General features: G+C 33.2%; 1 protein-coding gene across 4 annotated transcripts in view; it reads left to right on the top strand.

Annotated features, from left to right (window-relative positions):
- Positions 1-22870, top strand: part of MSH3 (mutS homolog 3) — a 182242-nt gene that overhangs the window by 8463 nt on the left and 150909 nt on the right. For all 4 annotated transcript variants that reach the window (XM_074201747.1, XM_074201745.1, XM_074201744.1 and 1 more), the window contains 5 exons: positions 4282-4497; positions 4997-5113; positions 5742-5861; positions 7140-7283; positions 9854-10020. In XM_074201747.1, coding sequence (XP_074057848.1) covers positions 4282-4497; positions 4997-5113; positions 5742-5861; positions 7140-7283; positions 9854-10020 — 764 coding nt within the window. The remainder of the gene's footprint in view (positions 1-4281; positions 4498-4996; positions 5114-5741; positions 5862-7139; positions 7284-9853; positions 10021-22870) is intronic.

The raw sequence follows: 22870 nt of genomic DNA, 5'->3' as shown, positions 1-22870 counted from the left end.
TATAATTATTATTAAATGAGAGAAATATTCATTTCTCACGTTTCCAGATTTATGGGGAAACAATAATAACTATAGTTTGAGTTTAACCATTTAACTGGTTCTAAATTTATCAGATTGTTCTGTGATCTAGCCTACATCAATGTCTTTTCCATATGAAGAACATGCGATACATTGTAAAGCATAGCACTGATATCTGTGTTTCACATATTCTCTTGTATATGAATTTGTCAGAATCTATTCTTTTAGAAAAAAGTCTAGCAAACTTGATTTTGGAATTTCCTATTCCATAACAAAATAAAAACCATATAGAAGAAATGGGAGGGAGAGTATTCTTTGATACACAGTCCCATTGATAGGTATCAAGACAGCAAGTGGACAAATACAAGAATTCAAACACACGCATTTTTGTTTAAAAAATTTTTATTGATACCTTTTAGCATCACCTTCATTTTTAAAACCTTGCTTCTCTTCTTCCTGTTTCAAACTGGCCTCAGATTCTTGTGAGCTGTGTGACCTTGGACAAATTACTTATGTTTGCCTCAGTTTCCTCATCTGTCAAATGACCTATTGTAGGAAATGGCAGACCACTGCAAAATTTCTGTCAAGAAAACTTCATATGGGGTTAGGAAGAGTTGTAAGTGACTCAAAGGACAGAACAACCAAACAATTGATCATTATAGTTGCACAGTAGTAGTTGAGTTTTTTCCTCTTTCCATATTTAATATTTTTGTTTTCATTGTATTGCTTTCTTTATAAGACTTACTTTACTCTTCATCAGTTCTTAGAAAGTTTCACTCTCTGCATTTTCTATATTCATTATTTCTAAATTACAATAATTTTCCATTGCCTTCTTGAATTACAATGTTTAACTATTCTCTAGTTGTTGGTCATTTATTTTGTTTCCAGTTCTTTGTTACTTTGAAAAGAGGCATGGCCATTTTTAAATCCCACTTAACTTCCTTTACATTTCTTTCATATGTTTTTTTGGATGCAATGTATCTTGTCTAATCTTTGTGGTGAGGGGACTTTCTTGACAAATTGTTTCAACTTCTTTAACTCTTGAAATTAGTCTCCTGTCTTCAAAGAGAAAAATCAGCTTAGGTTGGAGCTCTGTTTTTCTTAATTTTGTATAGCTATTTTTCCCCTTAAACTCTTCTTTTTTTCTCTCAAAGTCTGAATTCTAAAATAATCCCTGGTCCTCTTCCCTTCACCCCCCCCCCCCCCACATCTTTAAATGTTCTTTTTTTTTGTTTTGTTTTTTTAGGTTTTTTCAAGGCAAATGGGGTTAAGTGGCTTGCCCAAGGCCACACAGCTAGGTAATTATTAAGTGTCTGAGAACGGATTTGAACCCAGGTACTCCTAACTCCAGGGCTGGTGCTTTATTCACTGCGCCACCTAGCCGCCCCTAAATGTGCTTTCTCTCTTTTTTTTTTGATAATTTGTAAAATTTGTCTTTTCCTTTAAAGTATAAAAACTTGGTATGCATTTGGATTTCAGGATGTACCATATCCCTTGCCAAGTCTATCCTTTTAGAAAATTTTCTTTCATCTTTAGATCTAGGGATGCAAAGTATTCAAACAGCAAAGTACCTCTTTGTATGGACATAGATCCCCTCTCCCATTTCTGGAGTGCATTCCCTCTTCATCCCTATATTTCAGAATTGTCCTTTTCCTTTAAGGTTTAGCTCAAGTTCTTTGTCCTCCTTATAGGACTGATGCCTTTGCCCAACTGACAGTGTTCTCACTGAGATTTTCCTAAAGCCTTTTGTCTAGCTTTTCCCTTCCTCTTTATCCCATTCTGCCTTTAGATTCCCTTTAATATATCATATTTCCTTGTTAAAAAGTAAGTTTCTTAATGTTTATTCTCAGGCTTCAGAGAAACTATTGCTCCAGAGAGTCAACATATTTGAAATTTAGGTGGTATAGTGGATATAGTCCATGAAGACTCATTTTCATGAGTTTAAATCCCAGTCTCTGAGTACTTAGAAGCTTTGTGACCCCGGGCAAGTCACTTCACCCTGTTTGTTTCAGTTTCCTCATCTGTAGAATGACCTGAAGAAGAAAATGGTAAATTGATCTAGAAGATCTAAGAAAACTGCAAATGGAGTCATGAAGGGTCAGACATGACAAAAAAAAAACTGAACAATACTTGTTTCTCTATTAACAAATGTTCATAGATTTGGTATCTCAGAATTAGAAAAAACCTCAGAAATCATCTATTTCAACCTGTCTGAGCAGGAATCATTTCTCTAACATCTCTGACAAATAGTTGTTTAGCTTCTTCTTGAGTCCATACAGTAATGTAGAAATCAATCAGGCTGCCCACTTTTGAATGGTTTTGCCTGGCATTGAATGGAGTCCACTTTTACTGCAACTTCCAGCAAGTCTCCCAACAGAGCAGATTCTTATCAGCGTTGGTTGAATTTGAGGTAGTATATTTTACCCAATGATCCTTGTTCTTATATCTGGAGTTAATTAAGTAATTCCTTGCTTGCAGTCGAGTAAAAGAAATATTCCATATCCATTTTCATGCTAGAAAGGTTGCTTCATGTTCATGGTCTCTTTCTCTTGATGTCTCCCTCTATTTAGGTCTTCCCTAGTCCAGTGATGGTAAAACATTCCATGATGCTTTACCTTCTTTATTTGTTCTCCTTTTGGATACCTTCCAGCTTGGGGATGCTGTTTCTAAACAATGATTCCTAGATTTAGGGCTGGGTCCCTAGATGCAGTTTGCACAGGCCCCTGGAGCCCTTCTTTAGACTGTGCCCACCCTCCTCCCCTCTGACTCCTAGACTCTCAAGGTTTTTTCAGATACCTCCATCTTTAGGAACTTTATCCTGATTCTCTTTACCTCCATTGTTAGCGCTGTGTCCCCAGAAATTACTTTACATCTAGTGTGTGTGTGTGTGTGTGTGTGTGTGTGTGTTTGTGTGTGTGTGTTTTATATATAGGTTATTTGCTGTACCTCTGTATGTCTGCCCCCAATAAAAAATAAATTCTTGAGGGCAGGGACCATTAAGGTTTTCCTTATGTTATCCTTAGCACCTAGCAAATTACCTGATAGTAGGCTCTCAAAACATCCTCTTCTAAATGGATGATGAATTCCACTATCCTTATGGAACTATAGTCTAAGGTGATATTAAGGTTTTGGTAGTCACTTCATATACTCTGTTGGCATAAGCATATTGTGGTTGAAGCCTGAAGCCTACAGCTTCAGATCTTTGTTGCACAGCCAACACACATGTTGTTGATTTCTTTTAAAAAACCGCTGTTATATTGAACCTTTTGCCAGCCAGGATGATGAAGGACTTCAAGGCCATGATGTCTGAGGATCTCTTGAGGGATCTTGGTTTGTTTTGACTGAAGAAGAAAAGATTTGGGGGAGGCATGATGGCTGTCCTTAAATATTTAATAAATTTTCATTTTGAAGAAGGTCTAGATTTGTTCTGTTTGGCTTTAGAGGGTGGAGCTAGAAGCTTGAAAGAAGCAGTTAGGTTTGACATGAGGAAAACTTTTTTTAACAGAAAGCCCAGCATGGAGTGTTTTTTGTTTTTGGCAAAGCATTGGGTTTAAGTGACTTGCCCAAGGTCACATAGCTAGGCAATTATTATTACTTTTTTAAAAGGTTGCAAGGCAATGTGGTTAAGTGACTTGCCCAAGGTCACACAGCTAGGTAATTATTAAGTGTCTGAGGCTGGATTTGAACTCAGGTACTCCTGAATCCAGGCTCGGTCCTCTGTTGACTATACCACCTAGCTCTGCCAAGCATGGGCTGCCTTAAGAAATAGTAAGTTTCTCTTAATTGCAGGTGTTCAAATAGAGGTCGGATGACCTTTGTAGGTATCATATAATAAAGATACTTTTTCAGGTTTGAGTTAGTTTAGTTGGCTGCTTAAATCCTGTTTAACCTTTATCAAATTTCATCTTGTTGAACTTGGTCTATTGCTTTAGCTTATTGCAATATTTTGGGGTCTTGATTTTATCATCTACTGTCTAAGTATTCTGAAAATTTGGTTGACTTTTGATGTGCATGTAATCTGTGCCTTTAAGCCCTTGATAAAACTATTAAACAGAAATAGTCCAAGGATAGCCTTAAGGAATTCCATTATACATTTTTTTTTGAGCTGATGTTTTTTTATAACTTCTTTGGATATTTCTTAGGAAGTTTTTGATAGGAATTCTAATATAAACCAAAAATTCTTTGAATTGAAGAAGTAGAATAATTTGAACAATTAAATGATATATTATATATGTTTATCTACATCAATTCTTCTCTTGATAGGGAGGATCACTTTTTGGTCTTGCTCATTTTTCATTATCAAATAAAAATCATGAAAGCCTACAAAGTACATCTGAGCCCAAAGCTACTAACAGAAGAACCAAAAGCATTTATACTCCTTTAGAACTTCAATACCTAGAAATGAAAGAGCAACATAAAGATGCTATCTTGTGTATTGAATGTGGATACAAATATAGGTTCTTTGGAGAGGATGCAGAGGTAAGTTGCTTTTTTCAAATATTTCAGACTACTTTTCTTATTTGATAGCATGTAAGTATGACTTTTTTAAAATGGCATTTTCAAAAATTTTTGTTTTCATTTTCTGGGTTGGTGAAATTATTTTCAGCATTCTAGATAACGGGAATCTTACCAAACTTTAAAATGTACCTATTTTTTATTTTAATGTAAAAAAATTCAAAATTAAAAGAAAATATTTTATTTGTCATATGTACACAAATATGTAAATTTGTTTTAATTTCTGACCTCTTGCACCCTGAATTGAAGAGTAATTCTGCATGCAAACACAACAATGTTAGGTTTTGATGGGTTTAATGAGATAAAGAAAATCTAGTGTATTTTTATAAAAAGCTTTCAGGTCATCTGCTAGTCCTCGTGGTCTAGCACTTAAATTTTGCAAAATGGAAGTAAAGCATAGAATTTTATGTAGAAAAATGTGATTGTAAATTTTATGAGTCTGTGTTTATATTGTATTTTGCAGATTGCAGCACGAGAACTCAACATATATTGCCATTTAGATCACAACTTTATGACAGCAAGCATTCCCAGTCACAGACTTTTTGTTCATGTACGTCGGCTTGTAGCTAAAGGTCATAAGGTCAGCATTGGCTTTTGTTGGTTGGTAAATGAGAATGGCAGTTCTTTTAGACTTTAGAAAAATATGAGTCTGTAATGAAATTGATATGAAAGACCTCAGATTTTTATTTTGGCGTTTGGTAGACATTTGTTTTTCTTTGATACACTAGTCTCACTGAATTATATTTTGCTTAGTTTTTAATTTTTTTAATCCAGTAAAATGTGGCAGAAAGGCAGCCACATGGTATGGTGAATAGAGCAGTAGCCTAGAGTCAGGAAGACCTAAGTTCAAACCTGCCTCAGACATTTACTAGCTGGGTGACCTGGGCAAGTCACTTAACACTGTTTGCTTCAACATTTTTCATCTGTAAAATGAGCTGGAGGAGGAAATGGCAAACCATCAAGAAAATTCCAAAATGGGGGTCGCAAAAAGTCAGACATGACTGAAAACAGCAACAATTTAAGTGGCAGAGGGATTCTGTTGAAGCTGTTTCTGTGTAGTACTATCATATTATCTGTTCTCTTCACATTAGTAATGTGTTGCATTCTGTACATCCATTGTGTATGAATTAACCTTTCTTAGGTTTAGCATGTGAGAATTTTAAAATTTGCCACTTGATTTTAAATATTTTATATATACTCTTTTACAGGTGGGAGTAGTCAAGCAAACTGAAACTGCAGCACTAAAGGCTATTGGAGAGAATAAAAGTTCTCTGTTTACCCGAAAATTGACTGCTCTTTATACTAAGTCTACACTTATTGGAGAAGATATCCTTTTGGGCTGATAATTTAGCTTGAAAAGTTGCTAATACTTTCTGTAGGTTTTTTAAAAGTGCTTAACTTTATAAAATCTTTTTTTCTTTTAGGTCGATAACTTTTTGACATAGCAAGAAGGTCTATCAAACTATAATGATGTTTGATGGAAGATGCAAGTATCAAAGTGGGGAAAAAAACAGACAATTGAATTAAGATTAAGAAAATAGATTTTTGGAAAGTGTCTTCTAGAAGGCAGTGTTAGTTGATTAATGTCTTTTATTTTTTGATGACGATACAATTGTAATATGATGCCTCTTTTATTGGAGAGACTGTTCTAGGGACAGACTTTTTGGTCAGAAACTATTTCCAAAGGGAAAAATAATATGAGACACATAGGATTCTGTTCTAGGGCTTGGATTTCTTCTTTTTGCCATATCTTTTCAAGGCACATCTCTCTGTTAGTTGAGTGGCAGCTTTCCAGCTTTCTTGACCTATTTAGTTATTATATCTTTATAATCTTAGGATGTTCTGGTGGCAGGGAAGCTGCGTAAAGGGCCTCCCCATCCCTCATTCCTTGCTGGCCCAATGCAGAAATATACAGGTGATGAGGCACATCATCCATCTCACTTGCTGAACCTGGACTCTAGTCCTTGCATGAGATTCTTGTGCCTTAGATTGCCTAATTGCCTAGTGCTCAGCTTCTGCCTACACCATCACTTTTAGAACATCTTCCAGATCCCTCAATGCTCAGGCCAATTTAAGTTAAAGGAGCTTTATTCTTAAAGTGTGTCAGTTGAGGTCTTAATTGATTTCTTTCATGCATCCTTTTAGTTATCTTCTCTTTTCATTCTTTGTCTCTGTTTTTTACTTTTCCATTTCTTTCTACTTATCAAATTTTCTCATTTTTTTTCCTTGTCAGTTACTAGGTATTTTAAGATAAAGAAAGAGGTTGCTTAATATTGTGTCTTGGGTGTTTTGGCGTATTTATTTTTTTATTGACCTTGGACTAGTAATTTGCATTTTAGTTTACTCACTGCTGAAATCAGTGGTAAATTTACCATTACCTTTCAGGTTCCTATTAGCTTTAAATCTATAATCTTATAGAACTTAAGGGAAAAGTAAAGAATATTAGATGTTAACAAAATATGCAATACAAAGCTATATGGAATGACGTATCCTGTGAAAATATGGATAACTAATCAGTGTTCTTGATGGACAGAATAGATAATGGATTTGTTGTTGTTAATGGGAATAGGACAAATCAATTTTATTTCCTTTAATAATTATTAAATGTGAATCCCTTGATCAAGCTAGATGACCCTGTAAATATTGAAGAACTATCAAATGATACTTCTAATAATTATCTCCTGTGCATCTATGAAAATAAAGAAAATATGAAAGATAAACAAAAGGGGAATATCCAAATTGGTATTGTGGTAAGTAATATTTGGGTGAACTATGAATGATAGTATATCTGATAAAGATTTCTTATAAAAACTTATCTTAGTACATACAACTGATGTTTTGCAAAAATATTCTGATTCATCATTAACATAAAAATGTCTTTATTACATGCTTAATTGTGACTGCCATTTTGTGGAATTATTTTAGGAACTTCATTGAGTCAGACCTTGGCCTCTGCAACTTTACAATTTAAGATGGATATACTTATGTCCATCACATGTATGATATTTAAACAGTGACAGAATAAATTAAAGATAAATCCATTGTTTGTGTTGAGAGCATAGGTAAATAATAGTGTTAATTATTGATGGTAACTATGGGACTATAAGGTCTAGACCTGGATAGATAGGTGAGGCAGAAAAGGTTTAAATCCATTAAAGAATTATTAGTAAGGAAAGTTTTAATCCATCTTACAGATATAATTTATAAAACTTTGCTTTCCTAATTTTTTCCAATCAGTTTAAGTGTAGTGTGTGTATATATATATATGCCTTGCACTAAAGGTCTCTGATATCTCATTTCTGACCTAGGGTCTAGAGCAACTGAACTATATGCCTCATGGGTTTTCCTCTGATGTGAATTCAGAGGTTGGCAGAAAGAATTTATGGGAATTAAGATTAAAAAGATTAAAAAAGCAAGAGAAATATTTCATAGGATGCATGGTCATGTTATTCAAGCAATCATTCCTCAAGATGACTAGAAATGAATATGATATTATAAAAATAATCTATTGCAGAAGATGAAAAAGTTGAAAAATCCTGTAAAGAAATTAATTTCTATTCAGTGGATCTTTTGGTAATCATTTACTTCATTGTGAGAGGAACTTGGAAAGATAGTGAAAGTGTGTTGATAAATTTAGGTTTAGGATCAGGAAAGATGTGAACTAAAGACAAATTTCTTGTGAATATTTTCTCTTAAGAAGACAGTTGGAAGGCAAGCACAGAATAACACCATTTTGAATGTCAAATTGACTAACTTAACAGCTAGAAAATTACTGGGATCCAGTCTTTTTTTTTTAATTTGAAAGATTTTGTATTTTATGTTTTTCAAGTTGTTTGCAAAAAAAGTTTTTAACTTTTTTAAAATTTTGAGTGCTAAATTCTCTCCCTTCCTTTTTTCTCCTCCCCTCACCTCAAGATAGCAAGCAATTTGATACAGCTTATACATATCATTCAAAACATTTCTAAATTAGCAGTTGTAAAAGAAAAACATACCTTAAAAATCCAAGAACAATTAAAAAAGTAAAAAAAAAATTATGCTTCAGTCTGCAGTTAAACTCCATCCATTCTTTTTCTGGAGGTGGATCACATTTTTCATCATAAGTCCTTTGGAATTAGCTTAGTTTATTTTATAGCAGAGAAGAGCTAAGTCATTCACAGTTGATCATTGGACAATATTGCTGTTACTGTATACAATATTCTTCTGGTTCTGTTCATTTCACTTTTTATCAGTTCATGTAAGATTTGAGGACTCTTGGTTGCCTAAATTGTGAAAAATTTAGTATTTTTAATGCTTGAAATTTAATTTGGATAGGAAATCCACTGCATTCATAAGACAATAAGGTACTACTGAGGACATAGATCTTTTAGTTACTTTCTGGTTTGACTGATGCTCAAGCCAACTAATATTGATGCATAGATAACCCATCCTTCAAAGATTACAGATTTATAAGTAAAGAATCCTTGAAGGACAAACATGGATTTTTACAGATAATAGCACACACTGGAAAAATAGAAATTAATTAAGGTCTGAAATGCTGAGATTGGTACCTTTGATTGTTGTTAATCTTTTTTTATTCTTGCCTCTCCTCCACCTCACTGTTCCGTTTTCCTTCAGTTTTATTTTCTGGTCTTGTAATATTTCCTCTTTGTTAAAAAGCATATAGAGGGTTTTATGGTATTAAATAGTATAAACTCTGTACTTTGCTAGTCCAGCATAAATGTTCTTGCTCCAGGCAGTTGGCTAATTGCAAAGCAAAGCTGTTTCTTGTTTTGGAATTGAGTGTTTATTTCCAAACATTAATATTTCATTTTTGAGTAAAGCTATTTGTTTCTCTTGACTGCTTTTCTTTTGCTCTAGTCAGCATCAAAAGACTGCAACATTTTTCAGAGTGGATGGGTGATCTCCTTGAGATAAAGAGAAAACTAAAATGGGTTACAGCTGTGTTTTTGGATTTTAAGAAATGTGTTTTCTTTAAAATCCACTTATTAAGTGAAGTTTAGGGTGCTACTATTCAGGATTATAATTCCTTCTAAAAAAAGAAATCATTTCTGATTGGGTAGTGAGAAAATTGATTAATATTGAAAGTGCATATAATAAGGTTCAAAGCGATAGTTTTCATAAGTGAATTATTGCTGTTGTGATGGTGATGATCAGTGATTTTTTGAACATCTTTCATATCTTTGTAAAATATTTGAATTGTTAGACTTATAAATATATATATATATATATATATATATATATAAAGTACTTCAGAAATGCCTGTTTCCTTCCTAAAATGTAGCAAAGCATCTATTTTCCTTATTTTCCACCTGTTTTTCAGGGAGTGCAGCCTGCAACTGGGGAAGTCATTTTTGATAGTTTTCAGGACTCAGTATCCCGTTTAGAATTAGAGACCCGCATTTTAAGATTACAGCCTGTGGAACTTCTGCTACCATCAGAGATGTCTGATCATACTGAGAGATTCATCAGGAGTATAACTTCTATCAGGTATGTGTTTACATTTTTTTGTGGGGGAAATAAAATGGATTTGGTCATGGTATTAGCTATTTATAATAAATCTTTGTTTAAGGTTGATCATCTTAAATGCTAAATTTCTTTATTAGTAATTATTTTATGAAAGCAATCCAGAGTTCATTCCTGAAAAAAATTTGGTTAATTTTGAAAATGTCTTTCAAAGTGTCAGGTTTTTTTTATACATTATATCTCTTGCCAATTAGTTTTCTCTATATGTAAATTCACAGAAATTTGAAGTAATTTTTATATAGGAAGCTCCATACTAATTATCATTAATACTATTTTATCTACCTCAGTTTAGCTTCATTCTTTTTTTAAAAAAATATTTAGTGTTTTATTTTTTAAATTCATTTTTAAAACTCTGAATTCCAAATTCTCCCCCTCCTTTCTGCCCCACTCACCTTGTTACAAAAGCAAGCAATTTGATTTAGGTTATAGGTTGTAAATGTGTGTTATGCAAAACATTTCTATAATATTAGTCCTGTTGTGAAAGGAAACTTACCCCCCCCCCAAAAAAAAGTAAAGAAACTTCAAGAAAAATAGCGTTAAAGAAGTATGCATCAGAGTCTATTCAGTTCTTTGGGGATGAATAGTATTCTTCAATGTAAGTGCTCCATAGTTTACTTGGGCCACTGTATACACAGTACATTTTACTTTGCATCAACTCATGTAAGTCTTTTCAGGTTTTTCTGAGAGCATCCTGCTCATCATTTCTTATAACATAATTCATTCTCTCACAGTCATGTAAATATAACTTGTTCAACCATTTCTCTGTTGGACATCGCCTCAATTTCCAATTGCTTATCACCAGAAAAGAGCTGCTATAAATATTTACATGTATAGATACTTTTCCTTTTTTTGATTTTCAGCTCTTTTGTAATACAGACCTAATAGTGACAATTTAGCTTCACTTTTGCAGAATTAAGTCTTTCATTTATAAAGGCTCCCATTTGAAACAATCAAAAAATACATTTTAAAAATAAAATTTTAAATATTACCACAAGAGGTCCCCATAGCATTTCTTATTTCATGAGTCATTAGGCCAGTACTTTAAGTGATTCAGAAACTGTGTGCTTTTATTTCCCAAGCTGCAAAACTACTTGTTTTTTAAAAAAATTATTTAGTAATGTGAATATTCATGTAATTGTTAATCTCATATAAAATTAAGTTGCAATTATTTCTATCCAAGTCTAAAACTTTCAATGTTTTGGGCTCTTAGTCTTTCATGTTTTACCTAAACATGAAAATAGATGCCATGGTTCATTGAAAGATATTGACCACCAGAATCTGGACTAGGTGTTAAATTTGAAAATATAAAGGAAAGAGAGGAAGAGAGTTTACTGAGTGATGGAAGGAGAGTGAGAAGGAATTTGGAAGTGATAATGAGGAGCATGGAGTATCTGACTCCTCTAACATGACCAAGGGATTTGAATGGAAGTGTACCCATTTCTTGGTACTGTGATCATCAGTGATACCATGTCATCAGGAAGGAGTCAGAAGATGGAGGGACTGAGAGAAGAAGAACTCCAGTATGAAAACAAGTTTATTAATTATGGAATCTACATGCTATCATATTAGAAAAGGTCTTGTTTGAATGTGTGTTCAATTCTTCTTTGTCTAGATCAGATTTAATCATTGCCACTCATATTCTTCCAAAACCTACTATCCCCTGACCCCTTCCTAGAGGTTTGTAGACTGTTTCTTACTCTAATTATGGGACATAGTGAGTTCTACTTCTTTTTTCCTTCTTTTCCTTATTTCTTTTCTTCTAATCCTTTTTTCCTTTCTTTTCATTGTTCTCTTAAGACTATTGAAACAGAGCAAAACACCCCTTCTCCCTCTGTTTATCTTAATCACCTTTTCACTCAAGAACTTTTCTGAGACATTTCTTCCTTCTCTCCCTATTAGAATGTAATCACTTGCCCACTTTTTAGCTCTAGTTTCTCAAATGTGTTTCCTTTTCTAGGTTTCTTGATTCTGGGGTTTTCAGTTCATAGTTTTTACTCAATTCTCTCTTTTTTTCCAATCAAGAATGTTTGAAAATTAATACATTAAAGGCCCTTTTGTTTTCAGTTTGTAAGATTATACTGAATTTTACAGCATAAATTGTTCTTAGTTTATAAGTCTTTTTTCGTGCCTTTTAGAATATTGTGAGTGATATTTTTTCTCTCCTTTATAAACAATTACTGCCAAACAATTGCTGTATGATCCTGATTTGTCTCCTAGTTCTTAAGTTATGCTGATTGTTATTTTTTGATTTTAAACTTGGGAGCTCTAGATTTTAGCCATGATATTACCGAGAATTTTTATTCTGGGGTGTTTATCAGGTGGTGATCAAAGAATTCTTTCTATTTTTACTTTGCCTTCTTGTTCTAGTAAAATCTGGACAGTTTTTCTTTATGATTTCTTGAAATATGACATCTCAGATTTTTTTGGTCATTGTTTTCAGTGCCCAGTTATTCAGTTAATTAAAAGAAATTTCTATTTTCATTTTCCAATTACATGTAAAGATAGTTTTTAACATTCATCGTTTTTCAATTTTATGAGTTCCACATTTTTCTACCACCTTCCTTCCCCTCCGCCTTCCCATGAAGACAGACAATCTGGTAAAAGTCCATTCAATCTTAATATATTTGCATATTAGTCCTGGTGTGAAAGAGGAAGTAGAACTAAGGGGGAAATTCATGAGTAAGAAAGAAAAAAAACAGAAGAAATTTTAAAAAGTGAACATAGTATGTTTTGTTTTTTATTCAGACCTCATAGTTTTTTCTCTGGATGTAAGTCATTTTCTATAATAGGTCTCTCAGGATTGTCCTTAATTTCTGAACTGCTGAGAGGATCTGCATCCTTTATAATTGATCATCTCACAATGTTACTGTTAATGTGTGCAGTGTTCTCTTGGTTCTGCTCATTTCACTCAGCATTGGTTCCATGCTTCTCTAAAGTCCAACCTCCCATTTCTTTCAGAACAATACTACTCCATAGGATTTATATGCTATAATTTGTTCAGATGGGCATCTGAACAGTAACATTGTGAGATGAACAATTAGGTCTATATCTCAAGAGATCATAATCAAAAATTTTTATAGCAACTCAATTTCTAATTCTTTACCACTACAAAAAGAGTTGCTATAAATATTTTTGATTATGATCTCTTGAGATATAGACCTAATTGTTGTATTCCTGGATCTCAGGGTATGTACAGTTTTATTGCCCTTTGGGTATGGTTGCAAAGTTAACTCTTTTTTAAATAGAAGATTTTTTTGCATTCCCTTTTCTTTTTTAAACAAATCTTGTAGTATCATGGAGTCATCAAGTTCTGTTTGTTCTCTTCTAATTTTCAGGGAATATTACTTGGGTAAAGTTTCCTACCTTCTTTAAGCTATTTATTCACTTTCCATTTCTTTCCTTCATAACTCTTATTTCATTTATAATTTTATATATATATATATATATATATATATATATATATATATATATATATATGTATAGATATATATTTTTTCCCCCTTTTAGGTACTCTTGAAATCCTTGTAACCAGAGCATATTTTTCTGTCTATTACTCTTTGTCTCTGAGTTTTCCTTTTGGTCATCTTTTGACATATTTCTCTGTGGTGTTTAATGTTTTTTTTTTTTAGCTCATATCTATACCCTCAGTTCCTGACTTTTGTGTCTGTGCACACAAGGTTCACTAGGGCCAGGCTCTTCCTTTTGCTCTCATTCTTGCATGGAGTGGTTATAGGCCCTATTTGATTTCTTGACTTCCAGAGGGCTGACAGGCATCAGTGTTCCTGGGTGACAGACAGAGCAGTATCTTTATAGGTAGAGTGGAAGGAACCAGTACAGAAAAAGAGATTAAAGATGTTCCCTTGGGGATGATGAATGAATGAAGCAAGGTTCCAGAAGATATGAGGGTCAAATAGAAGAGGATTAGGGGAAGGGGCACCATATCCTCTCAAACTAGAGAGGAAAAGATAGGTGAAGGAAAGAGCAGTTTTGTAGTATGGAGGAGAAGAATTGAGGAATCTAATCATATGGTTTCAGTCTTATCAATAAAATTAGAGAAGAGGCCATCACTGAAAAGAAAAGATGAGGGTACAAGTGAAGTTTGATAATGAAGAGAAAACTTGAAATAGCCTGTTTGGAAATGTATAGAACAGAAAACAATAAAAGATTGTCATACATTGCCATGTAGTCAGAGGGGCCAGTTATCCCCTAGTGAAAGATGAAAGATTGAAATGTGAAAAGTTATACAACCTCAAAGAAAATAAAATTATTTGTAACTTGAAAAAGGAAAATACAGGAATAGTATTAAACCTTTAACCCAGTATCGTACCAAAGATGAGTAAACCAATTATGGACTCAAATATAACTGCTATTTCAGATTTTGAATCTGAAGAAGGATGCCTTATGATTTTTATCTTTCCATTTTCCTCTTCCTTTTTTTCCCCCCTTCCTCCCTGTCCAGGCATCCAGATAGTGGTGTATATGAATAGTTCTGCGAGGATTTACCTTCCCAACTTTGGACCAATGCTTCTTTTTTTTTTAATTGTTTTTTGAATTTTACAATTTTTTCCTCAATTTCGCTTCCCTTCCCTCACCCCTCATAGAAGGCAGTCTGATAGTCTTTACATTGTTTCCATGCTAGACACTGATCAAAACTAAATCTGCTGAGAGAGAAATCATATCTTTATGGAAAAAATAAAATATAAGAGATAGCATCATTACATAAAAAGATACCTTTTTAAAAAAAATTAAAAGTAATAGTCTTTGGTCTTTGTTCAAACTCTACAATTCCCTCTTTGGATACAGGTGGTATTCTACATCGCAGATAGCCCAAAATTTGGATCAATACTTTAAAAAAAAAATTTAAATGAGAATATGGTGATTGAGCTGGGGTTTTTTTTCCCAGAAAGGTGACTTTGACATTTTTGGTTAAGACATTACATTAAAACTCTATTGACATAAATTGATATAGCTTGCTAAAAAGTCAGAAAATCATAAGTCTGAAAAAACACCCTGACTTTTCTAGAGCACTTGTTTCTGAGTCTAAACCCTGTATTCTTTTCACCTTTTGGATAAATCCAACCTCTTGTGACACTAATGGCAGTTTCTTCCTTGGCAGGTACCAGTAAATGTAAGCTTCTTTCTAGGTTTAAGCCGAATAGGAACAGTTCAAACTGTGTCAATGCTATTGGCTTCAGAAATATAAAACTTTCTGAGATTTGAAATTCTCACTGTCTTAGAATTTTCAAAGGTGTTATGCATTATTTTTTACTTGTTGCATCATACAGGCTAATGCACGAATGAACAAAGAAACATTTTCGGACTTCTGTCATCTTTTACAATTTGAATGAAGGATCATTTCATGACTCCAAGCATAACTGAGGCAATTTTTTCCATGTTCCTAACCAAAAGTGTTACTGCACTGATTAAGTCTGTGAAATAAAATATTACTCAGAATGTGAAATGTACTTGTAGGAGGGTTTTTTGAGAGTTGATTTGTCACACAGTTCTTATATAGAACTTTCCATCCCATTATGACCTTAAAGGTGCATTTTTTTTAGTGTTATCTAGAATTCTGATCAATGTCAACATGACCTGATGTCATGTCACAGAGATCACTGACTTTGCAATGAGAAGAATCCTAGATTCAAATCCTGGGTTTGACACTAATTAAGTCACTTATTACTGTGCTTAGTATTCTTATCTGCAAAATGTAATAACCCATCTCACTGTCCTATTGTGATGGTCAAATGAGACTGAACACTCATCATCTTAAAACACTTTATAAAAATTATTCATTATTGCTACAGCTATTGGCAGAAGTCAGTTCCTCTTGCCTCTATGAACCAGATTAGGATAATGGAGAAAAAAAACAAATGAATACAAACTGGCATGGTATTGCTGATGCTATATGGTGAAAGTAAGGTGGGAAATCCTCACGATTTGATGTTAAGAACTCAAAGAATAGTCATTGATGGTGGTAGATAAAGTGATGATTTTCTGGAAGGCAAAACCCCCTAGGAGTAGACTGTTTCAATTTTTCCAGACTTTAATTAATTTTATTGAAAGTCAGCCATGTAATATTGCCCAAAAGTTATACCTTGGTTCTTCAATTGCTTCTTCTTTGTGAAATTTTTTTTAGTCAAGTCTGAGGCTTTAGGTTTTTCTTGGCAAAGATATTGTAGTGGTTTGCCATTTTCTTCTTTAGCTCATTCCACAGTTGAGGAAACTGGGGTAGATAGGGTAAAGCGACTTCCCCTGAGTCACACAGCTTCTAAGTGTCTGAGGGAGGATTTGAACCAAGGAAGATGAGTGGTTCCTGACTAGATGGCTAGCACCCTCTCCTCTGCGCCACCCTGCTGCTGAAAGAAAGACAGGAGCAAGGAGCAAATGAACAGGAATAGTTTATAGAAAGCAAGTTCTTGGGCCATTGCTGAGGTTGGTACTCAATTCTTTCCTTGATCCCCACCATCTGCATCCACAGTTGTGTTTCAGCATCTCAAAGTGACTAATATTGAAAAGGAAGATCCTGAGTTTTCTCAATTTGTAAATCCAGTCAGGACATAGGAACTTGCTTGTTTTTCATGGTTGTTTGTGCCTAAGGCTTTACACAAGACAGAATACTAGGCCTGCAGTCAAGAAGGGCTGAGTTCAAATTTGGTTTCAGACTCTTAACCATGTTTTCCTGTTTCAGGTTCTTGTACTCTCTCTGTCACAGTTTTCTCAACTGTAAAATGCGTTTGTAACATTTTATTTACCTGAAGCTAATTTTAAAATAAGTTTATTTTTATTTCATTTTAATTATTCATTAAATAAAACTGATCATAATATTCTCCATTTGCCACTTTTATTTGAAGATTTAAAGGAAATAAAGCTGTACTCTTTTCTGCTCACTGTGATGTTTAAAAACTTTGAGAGACAAATTCTGGGCAATTAATCATCTTATTAATGATGCTAGGCTTTTTTTAAGAAGGTCAGTGATACTCAGATCCCAAAGGCCCCTCATGGCAATAGACACACAGTTTATATGCCCTTAAAAAGAAGGTCTTCCATTTGTTAACAGTTAATGAGAGAGATGGACTTTACAAAGAGAAGTGAGTTCATTGAGAGAGTGACATCATGTTGCTCTTGGACCAAGACATTGTCTCTGCACCTGGACCATCCCCAGTCTTGGGCAATTTTGACAAAGTATCTGCCTTTACCCAAACTTGCTTGAGTAGAACACAGTGGATAGGAGGAATTCACCTAGATAAGATGATCTAAGTGGGATCAGTTTTTGACAGAGGCTAGTAATGTCCTTCAAAGGCTGGATCTTGAACAAGGAAATAAGACAAGTAAAAAATCTGAATCTCTTCCCCTGAATAGGTTATTAATAATTTCTCTCATCACTTTTTAGCCATGGATTTATCCCTGAAATAGTAGAATAAAAATAATTTTCTCTGAAAAAAATAGAGTTATTGTGAGGATTAAACAAGACAATATAATATTGAGATTATTAGATGATAGTATATATTTATAAAGCTCTTATCCCAGTACCTGGCATACAATAGGTGCTCAATAAATAGGTGTTCTTTCCTTTCTTATATAGAATGGGCATATGATAAATGTTAAAAAGTCAGGAATATGTTTAGAAATATTTCCTTTAAAATTCACTGTAAAACAGTATTTTGAAGTTAACTCTAAAGGGTTAATCCTAAAATATCTTGAAATATACTTATCTAGAATGCTGGATGAATTAATAAGATTTGAAGTTACTTTAGAAATAATCTTTTCACAGATGAAGAGACTGAGACCCAGAGAATACCTAGTGACTTGCCCTAGCTTACTTGGGTAATAAAAAACACAGTAGAGAATTAAATTCATCACCTCTGGATACAAATATAGTTTCCTTTGATTTATACTATTTACTCCCAAATAGTTGAAGTTAAATATATTTTAAATTTAGAAATTATTTTTCTTCATAATTAGAAATATGAGCATGAATGTTGAAACTTTGATTTAATATCTAATGTAATACAATGTAATGCCTGCAAACTAATAAAAGTATAATTAGAATAGGTAACTGTGGCAAAGTTATGATTATTCCTTAGAATTCTAATTTGACTGAAGTCTGTTAATATTCCTAAAAGTACCTGGATAACATAAACATCTGATCCAGTTGAGATTTTTAGTGATCAGTCTCCTGGTTAACAATTCAGGTCCCAGTAGTGTGCAGTCTTCAGTAGAAATTCCTCTTTCATACTTTAGAACTTGCAAGTCAAAATACCGGCTTCATGTAAGTTATTTTCGAAGTTAAGATAGCTCTTGAGTTTGCTTAATTATTTCAGGATTGAGAATGGGGTCTTAGGTTTCTAGGTGGGTTTACTGCTCTGTGGATTCCCTGATTTGCTCCAGACTATTGCTGATTAATAAAACAAAGGTCTCCTTAAAGTCTCCTAATAGGAGTATAATAAGTGAATATTTTGGTAGGAAAATTGATTGACTGTCACATGATTTTATGTGATCTTTTCCTCCAAATTACTTTATTCCTAGAAACAACATGATTTGAGTATGCTTATTAGTTAACATGCCTCATTTTTTTGTAAAAATAATAATAAATAATAATTCAGAGTATCAAACTGTTTATAAAATCCCACCTGAAGTATCTTTAACATGAACCGACTAATAAGTAGTATTTGTCAAGGAGACCCTTATCTTTCTTCATTTGGTTCTCTTGAGTCACTTCATTGGATGTGGAGTAGCTATAAGCATTAAAGGATTCAGTACCACAACTTGGATCTTTTGTTTTGTGGCAGTGATTTCCTCTCTTTTTTTTTTTTGTAATCTTTTTAATTTTGGGGTTTTTTTTTTTGTGAGGCAGTGGAGTTAAGTGGTTTGCCCAAGGCCACACAGCTAATTATTAAGTGTCTGAGACTGTAATTGAACTCAAGCACTCCTGATGCCAGGGCCGGTGCTCTATCCGCTGCACCACCTAGCTGCTCCCTTTTTAGTGATCTTAATAATTTTGCTCACAAAATTTTTTTTCATCATTTTAAATAATATTTAAATCTAGACTTTGAAATAAAAATAACTCTGCTTTCCTGTTTTTGTCTTTTTAAAAATCACATTTTGACAAATGCAGCATTTATGTTTCACTATTTCTATTGAATTCTTCCTCTCCCCTGCATGTTGTATGCTCTCTATGTTAAAATGTAAGATTGTGTTACTGAAATGATCTAGTGCTACCATAAGAAAAAAAATCTGACAATCTCACCAGTCCCTCAAGTTCATTGATACAAAAAGAGTAATTTCTGTCCTTTTCAAATACATCATTGAAATATTGTTATTAGAATGAGGAAAACAGAAAGAGTCAGTTGGATTTGTTGTTTGGTGGGGTGAAAGAGGACTGGGGAATAATTTGACAAGTGAATAATCAGAATTAGATTTGTATGAATATGCATTTTTTAGTTATAGTTCATTTTATTCCATCATAATAGCCAAATAACCTTAAGTAATATAAACTTAGTTTTTTTGTAAAGAGGTGCCTAAAAATAAATTTTTTATGCAAGTTTTTTCTTCATTCAAATACTTTTAAAAGCAATACAAAACAATATTAGCCCAAGTGATTTAAAACACTAGAAAGTAAGAATTTTTTTTAGGGGAATGTTTGCATTAGATACCTCTCCCAGTCATTTGAAAATAACTTACTTGAAAAACTTGAAAAAACCAAAACTCTTTACACCCTTCTAGATTGAATTAAGGAAGATAACCGGCCTAGTGCTTAGCACAGATTATGCTTCAAATTCTGGAACTTATCACAGGGCCTGGCACATGAGTACTTAATAAAATGTTTATTGACTGAGTATATTCTTCTTTTCCTGACAGAGAAATATATTTAATTTATTCCTCAGAACTACAATTTTTTCATTTACTCAAAAAATTTACTTTTAGTGGTATTTTAATTTACATTATTGTATTAATCATGTTTCATACATTCTTTTGGTTCTTGCTTCATTTTATATCAGTTCCTACAAATCTTTCTTGGTTTCTTTGAATTCTCTTATTCATCATTTCTTATGCAATAAAATATCATTATTTTGTTTACAGTGTTTTTTTAGCCATTTCTTTATCAATAGACATCTACTTTAAAGCATATGTTCTTTATAGTTCTTTGCTGTTATAAAGAAGGTTTCTATGAATATATTTTTGTACATTTGACCTTTTTCTGTATTTTACTTCTTTAGGGGGATAAATGCTTCATTGTAGGGTTACTGGGTCAAATAGTGAGGAGTTGAGGATGTTACCTAGGTTATGAGCTAGGTATCTGGGTGGTATACTTGATGAAAATAAGGCATTTAGGCAGAGGGAAGGATATTTTTGGTGAAAAATGTGTTCAGTTTTGTCCATGTGATTTTAAGTTTCTTTAGGATATCCACTTTGAAATGTCTAGGAGGCAGTTAAGATGAGAAACTGGAGATAAGCAGAAAGGTAAGGTTTGATAAGTAATTTTGAAAATCATAGCATAGAGATGACTATTGAATCCATGGGACTGATAAGATCACCAAATGAAACAGAATAGAGTAAGCCTTGTGGGACAGCCAATTTCTAAGCCAGCAAAGGACGCTGAGGAGGAGTGGTTACAACACAAGAAAAAACCAGGGGAGAACAGGGACCTGGAGAGAAGAGTATATCAGGTAAATTATTGACAGTATCACGTGCTGCAGAGAGATTTAGAAAAGTGAGGAGTGAGAAAAGGTTGTTAGATTAGGTAATTAAGAATTCAAGATCATTAGTAACTTTGGTTTGGGCAATTTCAGTTGAATGATCAAGGTGTAAAACAGACTGTTAAGAAGAGGGGGAGAGGAAAGGGATTATAGGAATCTAATGTGGCTAGTCTTCTTGAGTTTAGCCCTTCATCTTTCAAAAACTTTATTTCCTTTGGAACTATCTATTTACGTCAATTCCCCATACATTTTAACATCAATTTTCTTCTTTTCTTTTTTTATTTTATTTTTGGAAAACCTTTTTATTTTGTGTAATCCAGAGTCTCTTATCACGTCACTTACATATTGTTATAGGATCTTTTTTAACCTCTTATTTGATTAAGAATTTTTCTTCTAGGCATGATTGTGAAATGTAACTTTTCTCATTCACATCTTACTTTTTTGTGATGTAACCTTTAATATTGAGGTTACTTACTCCTTTGGTGCTAATCACTCATCTCTTTGGTTTTTGGTATAAGTTATTGACTAAATTTAATTTCTGCCTAACTACAATCACATTACTTGTCAGAAAGGGAAGTCATTCTGTTAATTCATATTCTTCGATTTATCAAATGCTTGTTTACTGTTTTCATTTACTTTTGCTTTTTGCCTCTAGTCTGTGCCATGGAACTACTTTTCTGTTGTTATTGTTTTTTTTTTAACAAATATTAAATAGTTTTGATGATTGCTGCTTTATAATTAAAATTTAAGTTATTATAAAACTGTATTCCTGTCATTGGTACTTTCTTCATTACTTCCTTGAGATTTCAGACCTTTTGTTCATCCAAATGAATTTTTTTTGTCTTATTATTTCTACAAAATGTCTTCTTGGTACTTTTATTGGTATAGTGCTGAATCTGTAAATTAATTTGGACAGCATTATTATTTTATAAATTGTGTTGGCACAGTCCTAAAATTAACAGTGAATTTGAGAGGATTTGATTTTAAGTAGTTTATCATTTCTTTTTTTTTTCACTAGGCAGTGGGTTAAGTGACTTTGTCAAGGTCAAAGAGTATCAGGTGTCTGAGGTTGAATTTGAACTCAGTTCCTCCTGATTCCAGGGTCAGTACTCTATTCATTGCACCCTATAGCTGTTCCTTCATTTGTTATGGCAGCTAGTGCTGCAGTGGGTGGAGGGCTAGGCCTGTGGACCAGAAGACCTGAATTCAAATTTGGCTTCAGACACTTACCAGCTGTGTTGACCCTGGGTTAGTCATTTAACTTCTTTTTGCCGCAGTTTCCTCAAATATAAAATTGGGGGAATGATAACACCTACCTTTGAGGGTTGTTGCAGATATCAAATGAGATAATATTTGTGGGGGGGGAACACCACACAGTGTCTAACACACAGTAGTCACATAAATTCTTATCCTTTTCTCTTCCTCCTATGAAAATTCCCTTGTTAGAGTTTATAATGAAGTTAATCCCCATTTTTTCTAGATGAGTATTTATTTATGAGATTCATTCTAATAAGTATTACATATGTTTCTTCATTGACTTTTTTTAAGTCAGTGTTTGTGTCAGAATTTTTTTTCTATCTTGCTGTCATATCTTTATCTTGTCCATAGCAACATCATAACTATGTCAATGGCTTGCTGAAATCTAGTTAGTACTATTTTCTATAGACTTCTGTTTAGTAAATTTATCATGAAATGTAATGAAGTTAGTCTTATATAATCCCATGCAGGGATTATATAAACTCACTTATCTGATTTAAAGTCCAAATTATTTCAGTGAAATTGCACAGGTTAAGAATTGTTCTTTGTGTAAAGACTGACAGATTGCTTTCCATGGGGGTGGGGGTTTGGGGAGGGAAGTAAGATTGGGGGGAAAATTGTAAAACTCAAATAAAATCTTTAATAAAAAAAATTAAAGAAAATAATTGTTCTTTGTGGAACTTCAGAATTTGGATCCAAATATATATATAAGTTTTAATAATAATACATTTGTTGATGCCACATTGACAATTTACAAATCACTTTCCTCACAGCTATTATATATTATAAGTGGTAGTAATTCAAGTATAACTTCCATTTTATAGTCAAGGAAGCTGAGGCTTAGGTTGTGACTTATC

The sequence above is a fragment of the Macrotis lagotis genome, chromosome X, assembly GCF_037893015.1.
Source record: "Macrotis lagotis isolate mMagLag1 chromosome X, bilby.v1.9.chrom.fasta, whole genome shotgun sequence".
NCBI classification, from domain to species: domain Eukaryota; kingdom Metazoa; phylum Chordata; class Mammalia; order Peramelemorphia; family Peramelidae; genus Macrotis; species Macrotis lagotis.
This window is presented reverse-complemented; position numbering and strand designations above follow the sequence as displayed.